We start from the raw sequence: 18,158 nt of genomic DNA, 5'->3' as shown, positions 1-18,158 counted from the left end.
TCAACCAAACAGTGAAAACCAACATCTGATTACAGAAGTTGTTGGATCTGGGAGGAATATCCATGCTTGAAGAGAGACTTGTAGAAGACTATCGAGAAGATGTATTCCTCAAGGAAGATAACTGTAGTTGCTTTCAAAAGCCTTGTTTTAATTCTGAAAGTATAATGTTATTTAAATGTGGAATACAGTGTTTTAATCACATATAGGGATCTCTGTGTATTTGTAAAATATATTTTTGATTTGCATTGTATTATGTCATTGTATTTCTAATTGTGTTTTTGAGCACCTAATTTAGTTTCATGATTTTGTTGATTGTTGTCAATTCTGCTTATTTGTATAATTGTATAATAATTTTATTTTTGTATTTTATTCTTTTGTATTATGGTTTAATTTTGTGTCACATTTTATGATGCTTCATTTCAGAAATATAGGAGGCTTTACATTCCCCACATGTTTATAAATAGACAAGACAAATGATGGACAATTGATATACAACTTTTGGGGTGGAAGAGTTTTTTTGTTTATTTAATCTGAAATTAGGTTTAAAAGTATCTTTCAGATCAACTTTAAGATAATAACACTATTTTCATTTGTTTATTGATAATAGAACTCTGTCTGCTGAAATATGGTAAAGAAGGCATTTAACAAGCATTGTTAAATAATATTCTGTATCACAACATTCAAACATTTTTGAAAGTATTGATACTAATTTCAACTATGTAATATAGATCATTTTTAAAGTTTTTTTTTTTGTTGTTGTTGTTCCAGAAAAAGATGACCATTGATGATGAAACACATTTCTGTGACCCTGAAGTATTGAAGAACATTTTAGGATTGAAAGTAAAATTTTTTAATTATACACTTAAAATTTAAGTTAAGTGATTACCCATGTTTATTTGACTGTGACAATTGTAACCTCTTCCCACCATAATGTTTTTAATGATAATAACATGCTGGTTCACATAATTTGTAACTCTTTCACTTAAGTTGTGGTCATTTTAAAGTAATACCAACATCTTAGTTATTGTATTTTTACTCCTTGTTTTTGTGCTGTAAGTATTTTAAGCTATTAGTATCATGGTATTTATAAATTTTGGAACCTTTACTCTCCATGGTGTTTCTATTTTTAAGTTGTATTGAAATTCTTATATTAGGTAACCATTTTGGTACAAGCTGTGGTAATTTTTAAGTGCTACTCATTTGAGTAAGTTCTTAACCCCCTCACCCTACAGGTTGTTAAAGGCATAAATAAATGCACAGTGGTTACTGGAAAAATAAGTATTACATCGTGATGCAACAAAAAAAAAAAACATAGGTTACATAGTATATTTATTCAGAAAAATTGCTGTTCCAAGGTCATTAGGATATGTCAGTTTGTAATTTGTAAAAACACTACATATACTGATACTTGTTAGTTAAGTCATTACTCCCTTGTAGCACATTATCTTTTCTTCCTACTATGTTTTATTAACTGTAGCTGTTACTTCCTCAACTATCTTTCTGTGGCAATTTGAAAATGTTATGTGTTACTATGTGTATTTCTCAACCTTCACACTAAAGTATTAGTGACATAGTAGTGTATGCATGTATGTGTACTGGAAATATAGTAACAAAAAATAATTATAGAAACACACAAGCAGTTTGTACACAGGAGTCATAAACTGCATAATTGCAATTACAGTGTGAATATGGCAATTATACAAACCATTATTGTACAAAAGAAAAGCCAGTAAGCTGTACAATACACTAAAGTTTTGTGTGTAAACCCTCTGCTTTACATAGAGCATTTCATGTTTCAATTTAGAGTACCTTATTTTTACAGAGAAATATTTATTTTAACAGCAGAACATCAGAAAGACTATCTACTAATTGAATTCTTAGCAACATAAGTTCATAATTACAATAGCAAATGTGAGTATAAAGCTTTGCATCAGTCTTGGAAGTTTTGTACCAGTCTTGTTTGTGGGTTATATATTGTATTAGAGAGTCATCGCAACATGTCCGTGTTTAATGAAACTATAGAAATGGTGTTATTTTTCTTCATAGAAAGTGACACATGCTCAAATGTATATAAGGTCTGCATGCTTTGAGGCCAGAAAATTTACAGAGTGCTTATTGAAACAAAAAAGGGGTCAAAAAGAAGGTGCATTATTTTTGTATCTGTAAGTTTTGTGGAGGAGTGTACTCAGAAGTGGTTACACCCTGCGAAGGACAAATTTCAAACACAGTGAATGGTTATAAATACTTCTGTAACTGTAGTCTGGAGAGAAAGAATTAAGAATTGCATTAATTACAATGTTTTATGTTATCAACTGTAAATCGGCTATAGTTTTAAGAGGAATGGTTAAGAAGTGCATTTATGGCTATCTCAGTAAAATTTGATTAAGGACTGTATGAACCAAGATAAAAATGTATATATGTATATTAATCACAGTAGCATTCAAAAATGTGTAAACATGTGCATCTTATCATTTAAGAGTCTAGCTTGAATAATTAAATCACAATTTGCTTGTACAAAATGAATGACATTTAGACATTTTGTCTTGCATAAATTTGCAAAATAAAGACTGTATCTAACTATGTGACCTTTTGACTTGGATCTGATAGATGTCAAAATATGGTCACTCTTACCATATGTGCTTTGTTACATGCCCTATAGCAAATTATACTTGTGATTTATTCGTTTGCAAGTCATAGACAATAAGAAGTCAATACATGTGTGATTTCTATTAACTTCTTTTCACTGCAGCCCAAGCTGCATCAAGTATGTTCTTCATTGATTTTAAGCAACACTAATTTTGTATTTTAATGTGCTCACAAACAGCTATTAAGTATCCATGCATTAGTCATGAATATTTATCAGTGCTTTACATATAAATTTCTTTCATAGAAAATAATCTGTAGCTCACTAGAAAGAAAAAGTGTAATTAAAATTGACTTCTGTTGAGTTTGATTTGTCACTCATTGAACAATTGTTTTCATAACAATTATGTTAATGATTTCTCTTAGCTATTTAGAAGAATATTATTTTAGTTAATAATTTACACATAAAATAAACTTGAGCATATTTTATTTTTATTTTCTTAATATGTAGATTTACTTTTTTGTTTTAATACTTAATATTGAAGTTTGCATTTTACCAGTTGTAGAATCCATTTTATGGTTGGTGTAAGTCATGTCATTTTGAACTTTTATTTTCAGTTGTGCATAACTGAAAATCAGTTTTCAAAATATAAAAGGAAACACTGGAGAGTAAAAAAAACAAACAAACAAAGAATAATTAAAAGAAGATTTTAAACATTTATCTATAAATAAATATATATCAATTTAGTTTGATAGGTACTTCCCATAAATTAATTAAGAATTAAAAAGTTTAACACTAGCACAATGGAAAACTGTTATCATGCATCTGAAAGACCATGTGTATCAAATAAGGTTATTATGCATATTTAAGATCAGAACTTGTGCCTATCTTCAGTTTTCATAAAATATCAAAATGATTAATGATTACTTTGTAGACTGTGTTTGATCAACTAGAACCAGAAGAAATGAGACGAGCAAGGACACGGTCCAATTCATTTGAAACAATACGAGGAGTAATTTTTCAAAACAGGTAAAAAATTATAAAATATACTTTATTATTTACACATGTCTCCTGATGAAAATATCTCTTTGACTTTGGTACATATGTAGGTTTGTATGTATTAAAATGTTTTAGCTTTCTGTGTATGGACTTAGTTTGTTTGACTGACCTTTTAACCACCTATAAACCATATTGTAACATTAAAGGACAGAAAGGGACATTTTATTCTCTCTAGGCCATTCTGTATGCTAAATTAAACTATTGATTATAAACTTGAAGCCATTTATTATAATTAAGATAGCTGTCAAGTTTTCTCTGAAATTAACTGCATCTTCCATATCTGAAAGCAGTTCCTTTCAAAACGCAACAACCCTTTTATATAAATTAAGCTGTCTAAGCCAAAGGTGATTTCTACCATGCTAAATGTACATTTTGGTCCCCTAATGATAACATTTTCACCATTAAATCTGCCAACAAAAAAAGATGCCTCATCAGTGTCAGTTCCCTTGATCATAAACACTTTCATTAGATCCCTTCTAACTCTTTTTTTCTTTTAGACAAAACACTACTGCTAGTGTTGTTAGTACTGTTTTATTTTCCATACAGTGTCATTATTTGACATTGTATCCTTCACATTATGAGACTGTTGTAAAAAAGTAAAATCAAATCATAATACAGATTTGTTTGTGAATATCTGAAGCTTTTACTAAGTCAGTTTAAGGAATAGGTGATTTTCTTGTTTCTGTCATCTTGCATATTTATATTTCACTTCCAGAAGCTTTAGAGCTTTTTAAATGAATATTGTAAGTTTTTCTTCGGAAGAAAAAAAAAACAGTCTTATTTATTTTTTTCTCTACCTTAATACTAACTGCAGAAAAAAAAAATCAGTGAAGTAAAATGTTGAACAATGTGAAATTACTGGAGATTGTAACAGGTAATTTCAGTAATTTGTTTTAATATCCTAATATTCTAACCTTTTGGTAGCTGCTTTCTTTTAACTTTATGGTTTTATTGCTATACCTTTGAACCCCACTGTGCATGAAAAAAATTACAGCAAGGGGCCCATTTAGAAGGTTCTAATAGAGTAAACAAATGATCAGGTTATGGACACATGCTGTTAGTTTGCATTACCTATTGACTGAGCTAATGATATTTAAACTTTAACTTTATATGTGCTTTAGCAATAAATAAAAAATATACAAAAAAAAAAGCAAACTGTTAAGTCATAAAATAAAGGCATTTTTTGCCTTCAGGTAGACATTCTTGGTAAGCCTAACTGAATGTAAAATATAAGTATCCAAAGAAGAATCCATTTAATTTTGCAATATATATTTTGATAAACTGTAAGCATATTCACTGAAATAGAATGTTGCAAAACTTCTGTGATTCGAGTAGCCTTTAAAGGTTAGAAAGATATAGGTCACTGCTCAGAATTATACAACAAAATCAGAGACAGAAAACTGATGGCCATCTGTCTACATATGATTGCCACAGAAACTTTAAGTTTGAAATAGAGGAGAGTCTGCTCTTTCTGTTAGTTGTAAACATATCCATTAGTTGCTTAGAGATGATATATATATATATAAAGCTTTCTTGAAAGGTAGGACAGATGGGAGGGGGACTTCTGATGGCTTTTACAAATCTGTTGATAACTCAAATATTCAAGAAGATAGGAACTTTCAGATTTTATATTTTTCTTGTAATTATGTATAGTTTGTATTTCTAATTAGTTTGACACTGAAAACTATTGTTGGAGATACAAAATTTAAGGGTGAGATTTCAGAGCACATACAGATCACATGACAAAAGAAGTGAATATTAAGAATGTTTTGAATATATTCTTTTGAAACTAAGAAACTGAAACTTAGGAAATTTAAAAATTTTAGTTTACTAACATTTATTGATAATAAAGTTGTATGCTTTCAACACTAGCTTGGACCATTTGACCAGCTACATGTCTGTCTTCTTTGTACCAATTCAAAGTTGTAAAAGATTTAATGCTACTGACTTTTAATGTAGTGTGTACATCTTTACAAAATTTGGCAGTCTTTCATCTACAAAAGGTATTTTCAGTGAAATATTTTTACTATACTGAACAATGATGATTTTATAATGAGTAATTCATATTTAAGGGATTGTGGTTAAAATAGACAAGAGAAGGTACCCAGTGAAAATGTATCGCATGTGTTACACTAGGGGAGATTCAAGATTTTTTTGAAATATTGCATTATAGAAAAGTCATATACTATTAAACTATGGATTAATATTTAATATTTTATGCTATCCTAACTGGTATAACGTAAAAAAAATGTAGCTTAATAAAATTTTGAATGTGAATCACTAAAATCTTGGGTCATTTAGAGTGAAGGACTCTTGTGGCAGCAGCGTTAGTTTAGGTATAATTTACTTTTGTAAAAGGTCATGTTATGCTCATATACATAGTTAAGAAATACATTTGTGTATTTACTGTTGCATGCTTTATCAATAATTATTGAATTCTGGGTATTGAAGTTTGAAGGGATAATCTTGGGTCAGTGGTTAACATGCCTGAATGTGGTTATGAAGTTCTGTTGTTTGCAACCTGCTATTGGAAGAAAGATTAAGAGAAAAGAGAGAGAGAGAAAAAACAACAACAAAAAACAACTCCATGTTTTGGGATTGTGGATGCATTATAAAAGTGGTGTTTAGATCCAACTATTTCATTGGAGTAGTTTAGAAACTGGCAGAGGATTGTTGACTAGTTGATTTCCATCTATATATTTTCCTTTACTTAAAATAAAATTGGGGATGACTTACATAGATAGCCCCAGACGATCTTTGTGCAAAATTCCACAAATAAAAACAGTAAGATTTTGAGTAATGGACTCTCATCAGATATTTCAGTGCAGTGGAGGAGTTCAGTTTTATTATCAAAATATTCAATATCTTAAAATTAATGGTGTTCATAATGTATTCAAGGCTTGAACTTAATTTTCCTTTGTTTTTCTCCAGGGCTGCTATGAAAATGGCAAACATAGATGCTATTTTTGATTTTATGTTTACCAATCCAACTGATGAAAAAGGGGTGAGTATTTATAATAGCAATGTGTATCTTTTAAAATGAAGAACTTTCTGGTAACAACTTTTTATTAATTTTTCCAGTTTTGAAGGTTGTATAAATTGATGAATATTTTACCATAGCTTCTGGGCCCGGCATGGCCAGGTTGTTAAGGTGCTTGACTCAGTCTGAGGGTTGTGGGTTTAAATCCCCATCACACCAAACATGCTTGCCCTTTCAGCTGTGGAGGTATTATGTGACAGTCAATCCCACTATTCATTGGTAAAATAGTCGCTTAAAAGTTGGCAGTAGGTGGTGATGACTAGCTACCTTCCCTCTAGTTTTATACTGTTAAATTAGGAATGGCTAGTGCAGATAGCCCTTGAGTAGCTTTGTGCGAAATTCAAAACAAATCTGCCCTCCTGCTAGTACAGCAGTATGTTCATGGATTAACAATGCTAAAATTAGTGGTTTGATTCCCATCAGTGGGCTCAGCAGATAGCCTGATGTGGCTTTGCTATAAGAAAAACACACACACAAAACAAACTAAACCAAAACTTCTGTAAGTGTATGTTTCATTGCATTAACTGGGATCCCTTATTCCAACAAAAATTTCCTATTTTGATGGAATTGTATGTGACAATTTTTATCCAACATTTACTGTTTTTTAAGATCAGATCACAGATTAAATTGTAAAGTTCCTAAGCTGGTGGAAATAGTGGTGTTAATTTCAAATTAAAGTTTGTATTTTAAGAAAATACTATTGCCATCTAATTTTAATATGCACTTTTCAAATTATTTAAAATTTTCACTAATTTGGGTGTAGATTTCCCATTTAATGGAATATTGTGAAGCCAGAAATTTTGTAAACCTGTTCAGATCACTTCTTTCAAGATAGACTTTTTCAAATTATTGGAAGTATTTAGGCCATTTGTTCCATTATGGATTTTCCATATTATTCAGATAATTTCAGCATAAATTTTCAAAAGTCTAAGAATATTTCTTGCCATTAGCTCCAATACAAACTTTTTAACTTTGAGTTCCATTGCTGTTTCATAGCTTAGAAACATTGAGGTCACAAGTTGTGGCAGAAAGATTTCATCTAAAGGATATGTTTGTATATTAGTTCCAACTCAGGTAAATGTTTCTATTTGAAGGAAATTTGGTAGAAACCATTTAGGGAAGAAGATACAATTAAAAAAACAAATTCTTCCTCTCAAGTTTATATTTATAGAAAAATATTTGGAGCTCTCTGTGATGCAAAAAAACATGACTTATGTGAAAAGTTGAAGTCACTACTTTTGGTGTTAGGTATGTATTTAATGTTTAGATTATCATATTTGTCCTTAATTTTATAATTTGAATGATGCACTGAGGCCATTGATTCTTTTATATATACCATGAAAGTTCTGGTAGTTCTGTTACACAACACAGTTTATAGTACAAAGAAAATGACTCAGTGTTCACAGTTTAAAAAAAAACTGTCAAACTAACAATTGTGAGGAAAAACTGGGTTCGTACTGTTGGCATCAAATTCATCATTTCAAATTTTATGTCATGTCCTTATGATGAAGAGATTTCCTTGTATGTCTTATTACTTGTATGTGCAACCTGAGAGAGAGAGAAACTCGGATATCCTAATGTAAAGTTTTGAAATGCAAAGATCATATGAAGGAATTTGATTGCAAGCCTTACACTTAATTTCTCATGTGGTACATTGCCTCCACTCACAAAAGTAGCTATTCTTGTTCAGTGCTGCACTTGATATTCAAATTTTTTTTGCACGTGCCACAACCCTTAAAACTTTTATCCATCTGGAATGACTAATTCTAATGCACCTTGCATGCAAATTATCATGTGACAACCCTCTACCAATAAGAATGCTACACAGTTACTTGACACACGTGACTCCGTCTATTCAATTTTCCAAACTGTCACTTTTTGTTTGGCAGTACTTTTGTTATAACACATAGTTTATGCTCTTTTCAAGTGTTTTATTTTAATATCTTTTTGTTAATTTCTCTCAAACAGTTTGCTCTTTATTATAAAATAGTGATATTTTTAACTTGTTGAGTTATTCTGAAGTGGAATTAATTTATATTTCTACCTGATTACAGAACTTATTAGTTAATTAAAAATCTTTCTGTTTCCATCAACATTTGTGTTTGATTATTCGTTTTGTATTATAATTCTATATTATCACTTCGGAGGTTATATGTTCTATTTCAATGCTTACACAGGCTTCAGATTATGGTATTCCATGGGAAGATTTTTGGCTATACTTCAGTAGGAGATTGCTTGCCCAATGAACTGACTTTTGTTGGGCCTCACCTTGAGTTTGAGAGCCAAATTTGAAATACAGTCCACTGACTTTGGAAAGATAAGACATTCTACTGTCATGGTTTTTGAATAATTTTATTGCTAATATTTTTATGTGTAGCTATTTAGGTTCCACTGTACAGTGTCTTACCTTTTTCACACTATTGACTGTTTTATATTCATTTTTCTTTATCATTTATACTTTGCACTATTAATTTCATTTGTGAGAGCTCCTGAGGACTGGGGCCCACCCTATCTTCTCCCATTATTGCTCACCTTTCTCCTATAATAGCTGGACTAATTTTCCAAAGAACTAGATTTTATCAGTTTTCCTCAGAGGTACTTCAGGTGACGAGAACTGGATCTATTCTAATATCTTCAGTTTCCATTTTCTGCTTTGGGTAACTATTTCTTCTTTATCAGGGTACCATCATCAACTTGTTGCCATTTTTCACTCTTTCATGAGACCATGACTAGGAAAGTTACTATTTTAATATATATATGTGCCTTTTATTTTTATATTTTTTCTTTATGGATCCCACTTTGTTATGAATGGTGTCTGTCCAAGTACCCTTAAACTGTTAAAATCTGCACTGTAAGACCATGATGGCTTAACAGTTATAATTTTGTGGCCACACAATCCATACTGTGGAGATGAGGTATTCCACAACGTAACTTGTAAATTTATTACTGCAGTATTTTTGTTTCATTAGTTTGTCTATTCAAAACCATATTTATCTATGGATTATATGTGTAAAGCAAAAGAGGACACCTGCTCTTCTCTGCCATACCTTGTACTGAATATACTGGTATGGTCTGCTTTTTCAAATAGAGTTTTGTAGTTGTCCAGTGCATTGTATTGTGTGTTGTCATTTTTCTGGATTCCCCATCATGATTTCTCCCCCATTTATTTCTAGTGGAGTTAGAGATATTTACTACTTTCCAGTTCCAAGCGGTTGGGATGCTGGACAGCAGAGGCATCCTCCTGAATTTGTTTATGAAATGCAAATAATATATACATATTATTCTTAAACCATTCAGTTGAGCGTAGGATGGTGGTGTTTTGCTGGTGCATGTGATATCTTCCACTATATAATACTGAAGTGAGTCATCTTCAATTGGGATTGCCTTATCCTACCCCCATGTGGATGTTGACCCCTAGTGGCTGGGTTTTGGATTTAGAGATGAACCAATCAACACAAGTCCTCATGTTTCACTGATGTCTCTATTTTCTCACTCATTTATACTCTTTTTATTCCATGTGCTTGCAGGTCACAGTGGATGTACTTCTAGATTGCATTTGTCCTTCACCTTCTGCTGTTCATCGATGCATATTATTCTGAGGATGTTGCTATGCTTGGGGAAATTTTAGTTATTGGATGGTTTACATTATACAGACATATTTTGATGTTCAATGTCAAGTACCTGGATCAATAATTTAATTTCTCATATTGTTATCATGCACTAATTCATAGGTTTCATAAACTTGAGGTGAAGATGGTAGGATTTTCTCTCCTATCCCCACCTGGATTTTGGACCTAGTGACTGGGTTTTGGTTTGTAGTTGACTTACTGATGGTCTGATCCTTATCCTATACTTGTGTGGATATTGGTTCCCAGCAGTATGGGTTGTAGTTGACTTGGTGTATTGATGATTGCATCATAGCTACTCCATCTAGGGGCACATAATATTACCCACTTTTATGTTTTCAGGAACTGTGTTTAGTAAACAATGTGTGGTTTGGATACCTATCCTACAACAGTTCTTTCTGAAATGGATGTTCTCTTTCATGCTTCCACCCATATTTGTAACATCTTTTCACAATGGGCAAAGATTATACCTGATTTAGAAGTGGTGCAGACTCCCACATATGATCTCCAGCTCCATTTGGTCCTTTGGATGCTTTCAAAGAATGCTTTTTTTGTTCCCTCACACCTTCCCCTCCACCTATTCAGTGTGGTATTGTAGCTGTTTATGTTAGATGAGGTAATGTACCATTTTGGAAGTTATAGTTTTCCTTTACTGAAAGTGTATTTTCAATAGGCTCTTACTTTCTCTTGCACTTCCTACCCTTTCTCCTGACTGAAAGTCAGTGCTTCCATTTTCTGCTTACACTTGAAGTGATAGTTTGGTAAAATTAAATAGAGGGAGTTATGTGTCAAACAAGTGTGTTGTGCTCTTATTGATGGAGGGTTGTTGCATTATAATTTGCTTGCGAGATGCATTAGAATTTGCCATTTTAGATAGGTGGGAGTTTTAAGTGTTGTGGTGTAAGCAAAAAAGTTCTTTATTTAATGGGTAGAACTGAACAAGAATAGCTATTTATTATTATTATCAGAAATATGATTTCAGTATGGGAAAACTATACATTTTGATTCTTGTATCATTTTAATCTACAGTACCTTCTGATGTGTTTGTACTATGAAGTATATAATATTTTGACTATTATTCAAGCAAGCACGTATGTACATGAGAAAGAGGATATTAAAGTGTTACGATATTTCTTTGTAAAGCATGCAATGATAAAAGCATGTTAACTATATATTGTTTAATTTAATTTATATTTTTAACTCATGTTGAACACTAGTATAACACAAATCTTGTCTTTGTTTTACTAGAACTCCCTCATATTATATAATGAACTGTTGTATTTTGCTGACATATGTGCGGGACCGGGAGGATTTTCAGAATACGTGCTGTGGAGGAAAGGGTGGCATACAAAAGGCTTTGGTTTTACATTGAAAGGACCAAATGATTTCAAACTAGAAGAATTTTTTGCAGGGTCTCCAGAAACTTTTGAACCTTACTACGGTGAGAAAATAACTTAAAATTGAATATTGAAATCCTAACAAGAATTGCATTTTTCAGAATACAGTAGGTTATCATAATGTGTTCTTAAACAAAGAAGTTTTAAATATATTTAGAATTTGTTTATGCCAGCAGTTTTCTGAAAGGAATAACAAAAAATTCTGATGCTGTAATCAATTGTTAAATAATACTCTCTGATCAAAAGTACAAGTGTAACTGATTTTAAAATATTCAGATTTGCTAATTATTTTGAAAAATAGGTGCTAACTTGTTTAGGAAATTTATGAACAGATATTTTATTGTTGCTAAGTTATTAAAACTGTAATAATGTTTTCCTTCTTGTGTTCAGTGTTATATTATTGAAATGGCAATTATGTCTCTCTTTGTTTATTAATGAGTTTTATAATGGTTTGTACAATACTAAATGTTGTTAACAAATGTACTCCATATTTATATCATATCTGTATTTCTAATAATCCATCCTATATAAAAGCCAGTGTGTATCATGGTGTGCCTGATTTCTCAAAATAGGAGAAGTCACAGAAGCCAAAATGCATATATTCAGATAAAATAGTTCAATGATTGTCTGCCTATTATGATTTTAGTGAGAGGTGCAAAGGGGCTTGTGAAATCTTATAAGTTTAGTGAGCATTGATATAATAAACCTAGAGTAAAGATGTGGTGTGGGATCAAATGGCCTAGATTCAAGTATCATGAAATTTAAAATATGGATTCAGTTATAAACTTCAATCATTTCTGAATTTAGTTATTTTCTGTTATATCACTTATATTTTTAATAGAAACCCAAACCTTCTTAATTAGTGGAGAGGCTAAATTAAGAAATCAACAACTATGTTTTTCAGTTTTGTTGTCTATACTTATGTTGCAAAGAACATGACAAAAACCATTGTTGGAACACTGTGTTACCAAAATACACTGGTATTGTATGTTACAAGTTGTTAATCTAACTGGTTTTTACCAATAATTATTCTATGAATACATCACCAATTCAGTTCATGAATGATCTTAATATTGATTGGCTCCCAAAGGAATTTGTCAATATTTGACTGCCTTGACTGTGCTTTTCTACCCCTTTGTTGATGAAGCTTGATTTCACAAAATTTATTTATTTAATTAGTTAGCTATGAAATATGATTGTAGAGTATACTATGTCGTGGATGGGGTAAAACTTACCACATCATTTTGATGGACTATATGCTAGTTACTTTAATAAAACTTACCTTACATTTTGCGAAAAAAAAATTCTTTCACATCCTTTTCATACAGGACCAGACTTTTGGCAGCATTTTGATTTCTGTTAAATCATGTAATATCTAAAGTCATTCTTCACATATTTCATCACAGAAGATCAGCCTCTGTATTTCATTGTATATGGAAACAATAAGAAGAAGTGATAGGATCAGCCTAACTGATTCTCTGTATTCCTGGTGATTGCACTATATATATAATATGTACATATCCATGAAGTTCTCATTTACACACATCAAAGTTGTACAGTTATCTCTAGCTGGGATCTGTGATTTTCTAGAAGACGTTTGCAAAAGTATAAGTGAAAATTAGTTATTCAAAATCTGTTTTTCTGTGAGCTCATTACTTTCTAAAACATGCTGGAGGGTTACTTAGAACCAGTGCATTTATTTTCAGCATAGTACCAAATGATCTTCATAGTACTTATATTATAAAACCTCAACTTAGTACTGTTACCAAACACCTTGTTAAGCAGCCACCAAGATGATTTCTTTTGGCAAATGTGTAGGACATATTGTTTGTGAAGGCAGTATGTAGAAGATCCTAAAAAGACAGCTTCAGCCAATAGTTGGACATAACCTGACAATATGCATAATCTAAGAAGTGTTTTCTTGTATATTTTGTACTGAACATATGTTCAAAGTTTCACAAACAATCTAAGAAATCATTTGGAATAAAGCTTGTGATTTCAACACTTGTTGTAGCATTCTAAGATACAGACCAGTCTTTCATCCTGGATACAGATGCCAGTAATTATGTAATAGGAATTCTGTTATCATTGAAACAACAATGACTAAAGAGAACTTGATGATAACATATTACAGCATTACATTGAGTAAGTGTGAACGTAATTACTCTGTTTCTAGGGAAAAACAACTGTTGGTTGTGATGAGTGCTTTACATAATTTTTGCCATTATTTCTAACAAATCATGCTGTTTGTAGCTGACTTTGTAGTCTTAAAAGATCTGAGGGACAATTATTCAGATGGTTTGCAAAGCTGAATCAGTACCATTACTAAATTAAATACCATGCAGAAAGGGTTTGTGGTAATATAGGCAATTGCAGTCTTAATCAGTGACCTTGTCTAGAGACTGTAAGCATTGTGAGAAAAAACAACTTCAGCAGTGTCAACAAACTAATATTTCCAAAAATAGTCATCCAGATGATGAGTTGTTTCAAGAACACAGAGGGAAAATTGTTATATGAGACTCATTATAACACACATGAAGCTGTTGTCAGAAAGACCAACTTGAGAGAAAATATCTCACACAAACCCTCAGACTAAGTTGTACTGAGTTCAGTGGGATGTTTAACGTCTGTAGCATGGTACACTGAGAGGAAGACGAGAAATCCAAGTGGTATAAAACAGTATTGACAATCAGTCATTCTCAAGTCAATCCAAGTAACAATTTTGTGAAAGTCACATCATTCCTTCTCATGTGAGTGTTCAAGGATGAAGAAGGTTCCTATTCAACTTTGGGAAATGTTATTCTGCAGTTTTATGAAAAGAGATGTTGAGTATATAAAGTACATGCTACAAAAGTGGAGTCACCTAAACCAAGGAGACCAACTCCCAAACTGTATGATGGTGAAGCATCCAGTGCAGATAATAGTAAATGATATTGTGGGAAACATTGCGAAAAGGTGATAGTGGAAACAAGTATATACTGGTAATTATGGATTATTCTACAAAGTGGCCAAAACCTTGTACAATCCTCAATCAAGAAGCAGCCCAGGTAATAAAAATTTTGGTTGAACATTTCTTCAAAAGATGCAGCTTATATGTGAAACTTCATTTTGACCAAAGGAGAAACTTTGAGTCAGTACTCTTTAAGGTATACAGTGAATTACTGGAAAATATCATTACACTCCCAGTAAGATGGAATGGTGGAATGTTTTAACCAAATGCTAGGCAGACAGCTTGCCAAGTTTAGGGAAAAAAAGGCATACAAATTGGGATCTGAAATTACTGGCACCACTTATGATGGACATCAGTGAATGAAAATACAGGATGCACATTCACCATGAGAATGATGGAATAAGAACTTTAACAACTAGTAGATTTGATTGTAAGGACCACTGGATGCAGATATGTCAGATAATAGTATTGGCTTTATGTGGAAAAACAACTAACAGAAGTACACCAACATGTAAGTGAAAATTTGCTTAGTTGGAATAACACTATGTTAATTCATACTCATATTAACGCTGGTTACCATAAGAGGAAAGGGAAGTCTTCAAAACTGTAGAGAAACTTTAAAGGTACTTGTGAAATCACACTGCAGTTTTCAAATGTCATTTGATAAAGGGTGTATAATGAGAGAAGATTATGGTTGTCCATGGTTTGTTTTGTATTGTATTCATTCTAGTTGTAGTTTGATGTATATTTAAGTCATAATAAGAATTCTCTTATGATTATGTTGGGGTATACTTAGAGTACTTTGTAGGATCATAAGATATGTGTGATACCTGTGTATAAACATGAACAAGTGATACCATCATAGCTAAAAGAGAAGCTGTGTGAATTATTGATGAGTTTTATTAGTTGTAATAGTTGATCACATGTATACAATCAGAGAAACAAGTTTTATTTAATCAACCAAACATGGTTATAAACTAATTTATCTGAGTTTAACTTTTGTTTTAAAAAGAAACATGAAGTTTTATTTGAAAACTATAAGTAGTATAATTATCTTTACATATTAAGCCTACTATTCCACATGTATCTTTTTTGACTTGCTGAACAAACATGTAATTCTGTAAACTTTTCTGAAAATACATGCTTGCTACAAGTATGTTTTTATAAATCTCTTTATTTGAACATCCATTACTGTACTTGAGTATGCAAATAGATGGTTCATTTAAGAAGCCCAAATTCAATGAGTAACCAAAACAAAATGGAGAAAACTGGTCATCTAAGTTAAACTATGTAATTAAAACTAAATGAGTACTGGCACCAAAATTTAATGTTGTTGGGTTTATATGAGGTTTTTGGCACTAGAATCTAACAGTGTAGTGCATAGTTTGCATCCCTGTTGTTGTATGAATCATATCTAAGAGATCACATGACCTCTTACCTGCAAGTGCCCAGCTGTGTCTAGAGGAAAGAAAAACTTGATTTTAAAACAAGATTTTAGGCACTTTATTACAGTGTAATTTGTCTGATTTGTTACAAAATCATATAAGTGTTAATTACTCTGAAAACAAAATGTTTATATAGATATTATTGTTCTGGACATGACTAATATGGTTTATAAATCTGTGGTCTGTGGTTCATATTACTTACCATCATAAAACACTGTGCTTTATGCTTTGGAGCTATAGGTATGGTTTAAGAATTACAGTGAAATTGTACTATTGAATTAGAGTAGACCAAAAGTTGATAATGGGTGTTGTTGATTAGCTGTCTTTCATGTTGTCTGTCAGTTCAAAATTTGTGACAGCTGGAGCATGTAACCCTTCTGGAGCTTTATTTGAATATCCAAAACAAACATGAAATATGTATTATTAATTATGTTGTTTTAACTGACAATATAACATTAATATTTAACATTGTTGGCTTGAGACTGTTTTTCTTTTTACTGTTTTAATTTATCAAAAAATATCTTGTCATTTACTGGAACTAATTTATTCTGAATTTGATGTATTAGGTGTTGGTGGTATTGAAGGTGATGGTGATATCTATGTTCCTGAGAATCTTCGAGAGTTCAGAAGATTTGTTATGGAGAATACAGAGGGGAAGGGGCTTCATTTTGTTATGGCTGATGGAGTAAGTTTCACTTTAACTGCTATTTGTATATGATATATGAATGAAATGTTAAGTTAAAAATATGTTACATTTTAATTGGTTTGAGTACATGTGAAAATAGAATGTATAAATGATCTATTTTTATTAAGGAACAGTTGTACTGTAAATGCTGCTGTTTTTGTGTAAGTATAAAATTACTTATTAAGATTATGTTATAGGTATAATTTAAATGACTGTGTGTACATGATGTATGTATAGAAATGTTTTGTGATGCATAGGTTATATATGATTCAAGTCCTTTGTATTCATACATAAGTAGAAAATTTGTTTAGTGCTGAGTCAACTACATACAAACTATTTTGTATACAGGTAAACAAGCAAAAAATATACTTAAATAATACACTTTGATTTGTCTGTCCAGAACTTTTTATGCAAGTTTCTTGTTCTAACACTACAAATCTCATATCATTAGAAAGTTCTTTGTCTGAGGAGTTTAGATTCCATATTTGCTTTTTCATTCAGAATCGCTTTAACTGTTTTTGTGCAATCAAACATTTTAATGCAGGGGAAACAAGTTTTATTGAAATTAATTAAATACATCTACAGGAATAAAATGTTTGCATTTGTCTGTATAGAACTTTTTCCACAAATTTGTCGATCAAACACTACAAATCTTGTATCATTAGAAAGGCCTTTGTATGAGGAGTCCAGATTGCATATGGTTTTTCAATTCAGAATCATCACCTTTCCATTTGCTTTGTCTTACTTTTAAGTACGACTAGTGTGGTAAACGGTGTCACAGTGCCATTGTTATCACATGATTATTGGCTTTAGTTTCAAGTTTAGTTGTTATTTTTTATCTGCCCGAGTATTCTATACAAACAACACTTCATTCACATCTAATTTCCTAAAAAAAAAATTGAAAATTACACTGAATACCATTTCTGTGGGTTTTTTTACATCTAAAATATGCATGTGAAGTTATTTCTGAATCATATGCTTATCACTTTGTGAACATGAATTCTGCATATTCATCTAAGTTTGCATTCATTACAACTTTATATTTATCTTATTTTGCAATAAACTAACTTTGATTTATTTCATAGTCTGTTATAAATACTTTACTTTTCTCTTTACTGTGGGTTTTATTTTTCATTTTCATCCATTCATTTCAAAGTAAAACTGTTTCATACTTTTGAACATTTATAACTGTTTATACTATGTACTCCATTGTAAGTACCAGTACTATATTGTTTACTCTACTTATAGTCTTATTAAATAAAGTTTCATAAATGTAAGTGTTAAATAAAGTTATTCCTATGTGAGGTTAACTTGCAGTGTAAAATGTTTTTCAAATAGACCATGATTTATATAGCTAACACATAATGACTAC

At 31.3% G+C, this 18,158-nt stretch overlaps 1 protein-coding gene across 7 annotated transcripts in view; it reads left to right on the top strand.

Annotated features, from left to right (window-relative positions):
• Cmtr1 (Cap methyltransferase 1) overlaps window positions 1-18,158 on the top strand; it is an 88,017-nt gene that overhangs the window by 35,518 nt on the left and 34,341 nt on the right. For all 7 annotated transcript variants that reach the window (XM_076497815.1, XM_076497820.1, XM_076497817.1 and 4 more), the window contains 5 exons: window positions 769-840; window positions 3,519-3,613; window positions 6,575-6,647; window positions 11,558-11,750; window positions 16,668-16,786. In XM_076497815.1, the coding sequence (XP_076353930.1) occupies window positions 769-840; window positions 3,519-3,613; window positions 6,575-6,647; window positions 11,558-11,750; window positions 16,668-16,786 (552 nt within the window). The remainder of the gene's footprint in view (window positions 1-768; window positions 841-3,518; window positions 3,614-6,574; window positions 6,648-11,557; window positions 11,751-16,667; window positions 16,787-18,158) is intronic.

Source organism: Tachypleus tridentatus, chromosome 4 (assembly GCF_004210375.1).
Source record: "Tachypleus tridentatus isolate NWPU-2018 chromosome 4, ASM421037v1, whole genome shotgun sequence".
Taxonomy (NCBI): Eukaryota; Metazoa; Arthropoda; class Merostomata; order Xiphosura; family Limulidae; genus Tachypleus; species Tachypleus tridentatus.
The sequence above is the reverse complement of the archived record's forward strand: the minus strand, read 5'-3'. Positions and strand labels throughout refer to the sequence as shown.